This window comes from Cervus canadensis, chromosome 6 (genome assembly GCF_019320065.1).
Source record: "Cervus canadensis isolate Bull #8, Minnesota chromosome 6, ASM1932006v1, whole genome shotgun sequence".
In the NCBI taxonomy this organism is placed as follows: Eukaryota; Metazoa; Chordata; class Mammalia; order Artiodactyla; family Cervidae; genus Cervus; species Cervus canadensis.
In genome coordinates this window covers 62,827,403-62,838,116 of record NC_057391.1, presented here as the reverse complement: position 1 = coordinate 62,838,116, position 10,714 = coordinate 62,827,403, and the positions used below count along the sequence as shown (strand labels likewise).

The window sequence follows — 10,714 nt, the reverse complement described above, 5'->3', positions numbered from 1 at the left end:
GGTCTGGACCGCGCTGGGAGTGGGCGGACCGGCGCAGGCGCAGTGTGGGACCACGCCGAGCGCGGGAAGCGTCCGGCGCCGGCGCTCGCTCCTCCTTGCCATTCCTCAGCTGTGGAGGTCCGGTCCTCTAGGTGAGTCGCCCCTCTCGCTGGCCTCGTCTGTACTGCCCATCGAAAACAAGCGTGTTGTCTTCCTGCCTATGTCGGACGGACCCTTCGTTATATCCTGTTTGCGCCCCTCGGGTGGGGGGAAAGGGGCTGCCGAGGGCGTGTCCCGCAGAAGACTGACCTCCCTTCTTCACGATCAGCCCCCGGCTTTCCTGTCCTTTAAAATAATACTAACTTTTGTAAAACATTTTCAGATAAGTAAAGGAAAAAATGCCTGCCACACAGAAGCCCATGAGATATGGACACACAGAGGGACACACAGATGTCTGTTTTGATGATTCTGGGAGGTAAGTTACTTTGAGAACCAAAAAGAAGGTTTCAGGTGTGAATATTAGTTATTCTTCCATATCATGTAACTAGTGCTGCGTAAAATGGCTCATCCAGATAGAAATAAGGTTGAAATGCAAAATGGCACATGTGTTGTCCATAGATTTACTGTTTCATTCGGTCCAGCATGGTAGTTTTAGTATATCAAGAAAGCTAAGGAGTGTGAAATCTTACTTCCAGAGGAATTGGAAAGATACGAGCTTTCCTCCTCATTCCCCTTAATGCATCTCACATTATTAGGTATTTTGCCAGAATGCTAGCTGCCTGATTGTCAAATTTAGTGGTTAATTCAAAGTTTTTGGAGGGCCTTTTTTGATGTTCTTTGCTTTTTAAAATTGTTCAAAACTTTTTGATAGGATTTTTTTCCCCCCTAACTTATTTCCTCTGCTTGATTCCTAAATTGTGATATTTTCTCAGGATTATTCTAGGCCCTTCGAGGGGTATAATCTATATTAACAGTCCACACTCCGAATAGAAAAGAGTTTTACTTGAGCGGAACTAAAGACTATATAGCCCAGGAGAGGCAGATTAAAGAAGCACTTGAATTGTGTTTTGTTGAGCTACAAAATGAGGGAGACTTACAACAGCACAAATTGCAAAATTGCATGAGAAGTTTGTCAGAATTATGATTGGTGTGGGCAAGAAGTAAGAGTGCTTGTTAAGTAAGGATTAGTTGGAGTCCAGTATGATTGTATATACTAGGTTGCAGTTGGCAGCTGCTAGCTGATGCTGTTTTGAGAACAGCTGGTGGTATCCTTGAATCTGATACAGTTCAGAAAATTCAAATTCTCAGCAATTCAGCAATGTATTTGAAACCATATCCACAATGGCCACCCAGCTCTAATTTGAATGCCTGAGTTACAATTAGTCCATTTTAACTTTTCAACATATTCTTTTCCTAATCGGTTAAAGCAGGTGTACAGTGTATGTTTGACAAGTCATAAGACAGGTTGATATAAGTAGCATAGAGTTTACGTTGAATCATGTATAACCACAGTGATTTCCCCATACCTCACTGTGAATATCTCTTCCAGCTTCCCTTTTAGCTTTCTGAATTCCTATGCGGTACTCTCCAGTTGTGTGGCTTCTGCTGTCACTCCTTTATTGACTGATTCACTGAGAAAATATTGCATGTCTACTCCACTGGGGGCTAGAGATAACAATAGTGCAAACGAAGCACAGTCTTTTCCCTCACTGACCTTAAAGTCTCTGTAGATTGACAGAAACAGAATACAAATTAATCGCAAAAAGTACATTTAGAATTACAGTTAGAGTTATTAAGTGATATGTGCAGTGATAAGCATATAGGAGGGGGAAGTTGGCCTAGTTTCAGAAGGGAGGGATCTCTGAGGAAGTGCTTCTTGGGATGAGATCTGAAGACTGAGTAGGCATTAAGAAGGATAAAGAGGTGAATGATGGTGGCAGTGGGGTGGTGATATTGGCATTCCAGGCAGAGAGAACACTGAAAAGTTCCAATGGGGTTAATTCCACGGCTTTTTTGAAAGTCAAAGTGAAAGTTGCTCAGTTGTGTCTGACTCTTTGTGACCCCATGGACTATGCAGTCCATGGAATTCTCCAGGCCAGAATACTGTAGTGGGTAGCCTTTCCCTTCTCCAAGGGATCTTCCTAACCCAGGGATCGAACCCAGGTCTTCCGCATTGCAGGCAAATTCTTTATCAGCTGAGCCACAAGGGAAGCCCAAAAATACTAGAGTGGGTAGCCTTTCCCTTTTCCAGCATATCTTCCCAACCCAGGAATTGAACCGGGGTCTCTTGCTTTGCAGGTGGATTCAACTGAGCTAGCAGGGAAGCCCACCACATTTTTCTTAAAGGACTGAAAGAAAGCTAGCCATGCTAAAGTGTAGAGAGTGTTGCAGAGATTGATGAGAGTTGAATTTGTGAGGGTATTGAGTAGGCATCCTGTTCAAGGCCTTCTGGGCGTTATTAAGGAATCTAATTTTTATCCAAAAATCAGTAGGAAGATATTAAATATTTGAAGCAAAGAAATGTGATCTGTCTCATTTTTGAAAAGATATATACAGGATGAAATGGAAAAGGAGCAGGAGTGGATGCAGAGAGACTATTAGGAGATATCTGTATTAGTTCCATTGAGTGTGATGGAAGCTTGGACTAGAGTAGACATGGACATGGAAAAAAGAGAATGCATTCAGGAGATATTTAAAAGGTAAAATCATCAGAATGGATCAGATACTAAGGATGAAGGAGAGGGAAATGTTTGGGATAAACTGCGTTTCTGAATATTTGGGGAAGTAATTGGCTATTTAGAAATACGCAAAACATGTTTGAAATGGAGGTTGTGAAGTGGAGAGTGTGAGTTTGCATTTGAACCTAATTAGTGTAAGATTTCTTTGAGAAATCCAACTGGAGATTTAGTACTTTTGTGCTCAGTCCCTAAGTTGTGTCCAACTCTTTGAGACCCCATGGACTGTAACCTGCCAGGCTCCTCTATCCATGGAATTTTCCCGGTAAGAATATTGGAGTGGGTTGCAGTTTCCTTTTCCAGGGGATCTTCCCGACCCAGGGATCAAGTCTGTGTCTCCTGCATCTCCTGCATTGACAGCTAGATTCTTAACCCCATTGCACCTGGCAGTTAGATAAATGGGTCTAAAGCTCAGAGAAGAAACTTGAGGTTGAGATAGAAATCTGCATCTTTAGGTGATACCTCTTGGAATTCAGAATTGAGGTCCTGGCTAGAAATCTCAGTGTGGGGGTTGTCAATATGTAAATGATATTTAATGCTATGAACTTGGATGAGATCACCTTGGAAGGGAGTCTTTTTTTTTTAATTATGAAAGTATGATAATACGTTTACAGCAGACTTGGAAAATACAGAACAAAATAACATAGTTCCTCTATGTATTACAGTTATTATTTTAGGTTAGATAAATTAAGATTTTTAGTTGGATTTCCAATATCAAACTCTCAAAAATTAATAGGATGAATAGACAGAAAAGTAGAAGTATATAGTAGACCTGAAAAGCGCTTTGAACCAATTCAACATAATTAAGATTTATACAATTTTCACACAACAGCAGGATACAAATTCTATTCAAGTTCACATAGACTGTAAACTGGAGACACTGGAACATATCCAGGGACATAAAACAAGGTACAAAAATTACATGGTCTGAAGGTTTTGAAATCGTAGAGTCTGTTCTCTTATCACTGTGGGATTATGTTAGAAGTCAGTATCAAAAGATATTTGAAAATAACCCACATATTTTCAAGTGCAATGTGGCATTTACCAAGAGAGACCTTTGACTTAAGCCATTGAAAGCCTCAAAAAAGACTGAAAAAAACGCATGAGGGTGATTGCAGAGAAGAAAGCATTGAAATGAGAAATTAATATCAAAGATACTTAAAAAATCCCATGTATTTGGAAATTGTCCACTTTTAAATGATGGGTGTATCTAAGAAGCTATAACAAGGAATATTAGAAAATATTTGTAACAATACAAATGAAAAGAGGATTTATCAGAATTTGTTGCATGTAGCTGAAGCTGCTCAATGCAACTAAATACAATGTAGAATCTTGAATAAGGCATGAAAACAAATAATGGACACTAGCATAAAATTTTGTGAAATTTAAACAAAATTTGTACTTTCTAATACTGTGTCACATGTTATTTAATTTTTTTTACAACATAGTATGTCTTTATATTCTCAGAATTGGATTAGAAGTTTCAAGCCTCATTCAAATGTTTTTTTTTTAATCACAGATAATAAGCTTTCTAGACTTTTAGCACTAATACTGGATGCTAGAGTAAATGGAACTATATCAAAGTTTTGAGTGAATATAAATTAGAAATCTACCATTCTATACATAGTCAAACAAATGGAATCAAAATATCATAAATTTTTTAGTTAGGCAAAAATTCATAAGTTTTCTAATATATATATTATACATATATATATACATTATAACATACATATATATATAGGTATACAAATACTACATTTGATAAAGGTTTGAGAAAGAACAACAAAAAGAGAAATTAGAAATCATATATTAACTGAAATGGGAGTACTGAATATGAATTAGAAAAAGTGAAGGATTGAGGTCCTGGCTGGAAATCTCAATGTGGGAGTTGACAATATGTAAATGAGATTTAATGCTGTGAACTTGGATGAAATTATCTAGGGAGGGAGTGAATGTATTTTTTTTTTTTTTAAGAGGTTGTAGGTCTAAGGCCTGGGCACTCCAGAATATTAGGATATCAAGTAGGAGAAGGAGTTATAGCTAAAGAGAATAAGAAGGGATTGCAAGGAAAGTAGAAAATCAAGAGACAAGAATGGTATCAGTAAGCCAAATAAATATTTTAAGACGGAGGAAATACACTATGGCAAATTCTACTGGTGGGTCAAGTTGAGGGTATTTTTATTTGTTTTGTTTTTTAATGGAGTGGTAAGAATAAAAGCTTTGTTACAATGGATTTAGGAAAATAGAAAAGGATTGGAGTTTATGAGGATGACACTCAAAGAATGAGAGTAGTGGAATAGGAATGTGAAGTCAGGAAAGGTAATCTTTAAGGTGAGAAAGATTATAGCATATGTTTCAGTGGAGAGGAACCAAAAGAGGGTTAAGCCAATATTAGAATAAAAAGAGGGAGAATTGCTATAGTGATGTCTTTGAGTGGATGAGAGGAGCTGTGGTATAGTAAAAAGCAGGAGAGATTGGCCAAAGATAGGCGCATGGTCAGTTTTATAGAGGAAAGGAGCACCTAGAATCAGTGTGGAGAATGTGTGGATAATTTCTGTAGACTGTTTCTGTTTTCTCAGTGAGATAGGAGATAAAGTCATCAGTTGAGAATGGACAGGAGGTAGAGCTTGGAAGAAAGAGGAGTAGATATGAGATAGATGGTTAGTAGAGAGGGTAGGTTGAATGAACTAGGGAAATGTAATTGGATTACAGGGCAGCACTAAAGGCCTAATTCAAATTAATAGTTACGAATTTAAATTGGGATGAAATAATCTGGTTCTGTGTTTTCTCCAGTTCTGTTTAGCTCTGTAAGTGCAAATTTGTTAATAAGCAGTGAGTTGGATGTTTAACCACGGTTGGGTTTTTTTGGGTAAATAGACAAAGTGAAAGTCAAAGGATTTATTTGAGTGTAACGCAAAGAATTCATTTTAGTGACAGTATGGATCTAAACCAGATTAGGAGGTATGTGAGAATTTGAGGGAATGAGAAACAGTGTAAAGGTACTTTCAGTAGATTGTAGATAGAATTGTAATAGAATTTTAAAATTATTGGAGTTAGGATATTAAGGGTATAAGGTGAAACAATAAGTGATTAAGATGCTTGAAACAGATTATGAACCAATTGCAGTGTTGATAAAGACAAGATCTAGACTGTGACCATTTGAGTCTGAGATAGGATGGAGGACAAGATCAAGTATCAGAAGGTTTCATCTACATGGATATTGAAAATACAGAATTGCAATAGGAATAGTGTTAGAGAATAACAAGGAGCCTTCTGCTAAAAATCGTTAGGGAACAAGGGATTTCTCTTGAAGAATTTGTAGGTGGTCTGATGACAGTTTCAGGCTTTTTTTTTTTTTTCTTGAGAGAGTAGGGTGTGGCAATAGAATGGACGGGGTAATAACATAGGGTCCCAGAGGGATGTAGAAAAGAAGTCAGCCACCACTTAAGAGGGCTGAAGAGGAAGCAGTGTTCTCAGAGGAGTGTTCAGAAAAAAGCTGATTTTGCTGGTTCCTGACCGTGAATCTCATGAGGCCCGCTGGAAGGGTTAGGAAGGGGTGGTTAGATTAGGGAAAGAGCCTTACTGTGGGAGAGAGGATAAAGGCGTGATAGAATTAGTCCTTTGCTTAAAAACTTACAGGGGATTTCTTCATTTATCATCTACCTAGGACACCTTTGAGAATGGGGAGAAGGGTTTCAAAGTAAAGTACAGTTTTTTAAATTAGTAATTGGCAGATTATTCTTTTTAATAGATCTGTAACATATTACTATTCAAAAACTATTTCAAGACAATTTTTTTGTAAAAAAATTTGTGACAAAACATAAAAAATTTTTTATCAGTTAACACCTATTGTCTTTGAAAAGAGGTGTTATGTTACATCAAGAAAGTGTTGGAAAGGGAGAGATGGATTATCAGTGGTTGTCTTGCAGATTTACCTACATGTTGAGGTTAGAACTCTATTCTTGGCACTTGTTACACCACGCACAAGATCATGGCAGAAACTGAAGGGGAAAAGAAGTCTGTCAAATTCACCAATTTTGACATAACTAGTACTAATGTGTTTTAAAGTGAAAAATTAGGACAAATTTTAATGCAACTAATATATTTTAAAGCAAAAAATTAGGATAAATGCCAAATCATCTGGGTGCATAAATCAAGAACGTCCAGGGCAAACTGAGACTTAGAGTCCTCTTATTTATTTCTTATAGAACCGAATCCAAACTCCTTACTCTCGCCTTAAAGTCAATCTACTTTTTTCCCCCTCAATTTCCTGGCTGCCTGCTCCATGTAAACTCCCCTATGCTTTACTAGCTTCTTATTTTGATTCGTGTAGTAGTGTCTGTTTGAAACTGTCCTTTTTACCAATCTCAGCATATCCAGTCCTACCTGTCCTTCTCTTATGAACCCTTCTGACTTTCCAAGTGGAAATTAATTTTTTTCTTCTGAGCATCCATAGTTTTGTTTTTATTTTTGGCTGTGCTGGGTCTTCATTGCTGTGTGGGCTTTTCTCTGGTTGTTACTAGTAGGGGCTACTCTCTAGTTGTGCACAGACTTCTCCTTGTGGAGCCCTCTTGTTGAGGAGCATGGGCCTCAGTAGTTGCAGCATATGAACTCAGTAGTTGCTGTTCTGGGTTCTGGAGCACAGGCTTAGTAGTTGTAGCGTGTGGGCTTAGTTGCTCTGCTGCATGTGGGTTCTTCCTAGATCAGGGATCAAACCTGTGTCTCCCGCATTGGCAGGTGGCTTCTTTACCACTGAGCCACCAGGGAAGCCCCCATCCATAGTTTTTTATATGGCTACTCTTTGTAATTTACCGTTTTATTTTTGTATTTTATTTATTGTTGTGTCTAGAGAAGACAAAACAAATGAATAACAGCACTCAGAAAACAAGATTTGAGAGACGACAGATAGCCACTTGAATAATCAGCTTTGGATAATTGAGCTCTTGCATTCATCCATTTATTCATTCAACATTTATCAAAGCTTCTGTCAGAGACTGCTTTGTGCTGTAGGCACAATGGTAATCAAAGTAGACCTGGCCCCTGTTGTTACAGAGAGATTACACATTTCACTTTTCATACATTATTGCAAATATCTAAAGAATTTTATGCCAAGGAGAAACTGTAGAGAACATAAACTTAACATTTTATTTTACAGAATGAGAGGTTAACAGTCCTTGTTATCGAGGTTAATATATGTAAAATAAGGAAACATGTTGGCTAATACCTTGATTTTATTAAAAAAGAGATAAAGTAGCATTCCAAAAAAATTAATAAACCTAAAACTGGGTGACTTTTTTAATGAGTGTGTTTCCTTCACAGCTGTATTGTAACTTGTGGAAGTGATGGTGATGTGAGGATTTGGGAAGACTTGGATGATGATGACCCAAAGTCCATTAATGTTGGAGAAAAAGCATATTCATGTGCTTTAAAGGTATTAAAAAAAAACTACAGCTATTGATATGAAATGACACTGCCATGTGATGTTTGGATGAAAAATGTTTTTATAGAAGTTCTGAATGCAGATGTATTTTTTATTTCTCTTATGAAATAATATTTTTAAATGTGTAATAATGCCATAATTTGCCTAAAATTTTTACAGGTAAAACCTGAGTGTTCTATAAAAAGTGATTAATGGATAGTGACAGTGAGCCAGTTAAAATATATGCAAGAAATTATACCTTATCTTTAGAGTTTTAAATGTTCCTTTTTTCCTTTGAAAATTAACAATATATTTTCAAAATTTTAGCTTACTAATTCACATAACTTGAGGAATTGTACTGGAAAAAAGGACTGTTTCATTAACTTTTTCAAGATATATACTTATGTCATATTTCTAATGTTTTATTTAAAGTAAATATGGGAATGAGATATAGGTGCCTTGGAGAATGGAGCTATGTTTTCAGAAGGACATTGCAAACTAAGTATCTGAGTTTTTATTTTTGATAAATTTTGAGTTAAGTGTATTGTATTTGGATAGAAAAAAATTTTTCTATAGAATTCATGTATTTTTCAAACCTAGACTCATTAAGGTAGATGAGATGGTCTTAAATACTTTAGATATTCTTTTTTAAATAGTCATATAGGATAGAAAATGTCTTCCCAGGAGAAAAATATAAATGACTGTTGTACAATAAATATGAGCTAAATCATAGCAAGGTTATGCTCAAAATCCTTCAAGCTAGGCTTCAGTATATGAACCGAGACCTTCCAGATGTATATAAGCTGGGTTTCAAAGAGGCAGAGGAGCCAGAGATCAAATTGCCAGCACTTGTTGGATCATGGAGAAAACAAGGGAGTTCAGAAAGACATCTGCTTCTGCTTCATTGACTATGCTAAAGCCTTTGATTGTGGATAACAGCAATCTGGAAAATTCTTAAAGAGGTGGGAATACCAGACCACCTTACCTGTCTACTCAGGAACCTGTACGCAAGTCAAGAAGCAACAGTTAGAGCCAGACATGGAACGACTGACTGGTTCAAATTAGGAAAGGAGAATGACAAGCCTGTGTATTGTCACCCTGCTTAAACTTCCATGAAGAGTATATCATGCGAAATGCTGGGCTGGATGAATCCCAAGCTGGAATCAAGATTGCTGGAAGAAATATCAGCAGCTTCAGATATGCAGATCATACAACTCTAATGGCAGAAAGTGAAGAGAAACTTGATGAGCGTGATAGAGGAGATGGAAAAAACTGGCTTGAAACTAAACACTAGAAAACTTAAGATCATGGCATCTGGTCCCATCACTTCATGAGAAATGGAAGTGGAAAAAGTGAAAGCAGTGACAGATTTTCTTTTCTTGGGCTCCAAAATCACTGCAATGGTGACTGCAGCCTTGAAATTAAAAGATGCTTTTGCTTGTGGAAGGAAAACTATGATAAACCTAAAGAGCATATTCAAAAGCAGAGGCATATAGTCAAAGGTCCATAGAGTCAAAGCTATGATTTTTCCAGTAGCCATGTACTGATGTGAGAGTTGGACCATAAAGAAGACTGAACACAGAAGAACTGATGCTTCAAAATTATGGTCTGCAGAAGACTTGAGGGTCCCTTGGACTGCAAAGAGATCAAATCAGTCAATCCTAAAGGAAATCAATCCTGAATAGTCATTGGAAGAACTGATGCTGAAGCTAAAACTCCTATACTTTGGCCACCTGATGCAAAGAGTGGACTCATTGGAAGAGACCCTGATGCTGGGCAAGATTAACGACGAAAGGAGAAGGGGATGGCAGAGGATGAGATGGTTAAATAGCATCACGAAATCAGTGGACGTGAATTTGAGCAGTGCAAACTCTGGGAGATAGTGGAGGACAGAGAAGCCTGGCGTGCTGCAATCCATGGGGTCGCAAAGAATCGGACACAACTTAGGGATTGAGCATCAACATCATTCAGCCCATTAGAAGTCCCATGTTAAGTGCTAAAATGTTTGGCTTTAGGAATGGAATTTATAGTATAGGGTTAGCTGTATAGGGTTGACCTCAAAGTTCATTCTGGTTTTCCATAGTGAGACGAAACCAGTCCTGATGTGGTGAAGCCACAGAGTGCAGGCCATTTTCTACCCAGCTCATGGCTCTTGTGGGGAGAAGAATTCCCTCATGGAAATAACAGAAATCACTCAAGGCTTGTGGCAAAGAGAGTTTATTGAAAAGGAGCAGAGAAAGTTTCTGACACAGACATCAGAAGAGGGTAGAGAAAACACCCCTGTCATCAGTTTGAGCAGAGCGTTATATACTTTTAATTAGTCACTAACAATAGATCAAAAGACTGCTTCAAGGTTGTAAACGCTCTATTGGAGCTTTTTTCCCGCATAACATACATCCTGAGATAACACCAGCACAGGATTAGCTAGGGGGAATGTATTCCTACAACATGTCCTTGGGCGAGATATATTGTCACTGTGTAAGTCTTGAGGGAAAAACAGGTTCTCAGACATGATATGCGGTTACCATTATAATTAATAACGTGGAGTTAAAGAAGAAAAAAAATACTCATGAGCAAAATG

The 10,714-nt window shown here is 37.7% G+C and overlaps 1 protein-coding gene across 1 annotated transcript in view; it reads left to right on the top strand.

Moving 5' to 3' along the window:
- Positions 1 to 7: 7 nt before the first annotated feature.
- Positions 8 to 10,714, top strand: part of WDHD1 (WD repeat and HMG-box DNA binding protein 1) — a 52,803-nt gene continuing 42,096 nt past the window's right edge. Inside the window, exons 1-3 of the mRNA XM_043472148.1 lie at positions 8 to 131; positions 362 to 454; positions 8,034 to 8,145. Of these exons, the coding sequence (XP_043328083.1) occupies positions 378 to 454; positions 8,034 to 8,145 (189 nt within the window). The 5' untranslated portion in view covers positions 8 to 131; positions 362 to 377. The remainder of the gene's footprint in view (positions 132 to 361; positions 455 to 8,033; positions 8,146 to 10,714) is intronic.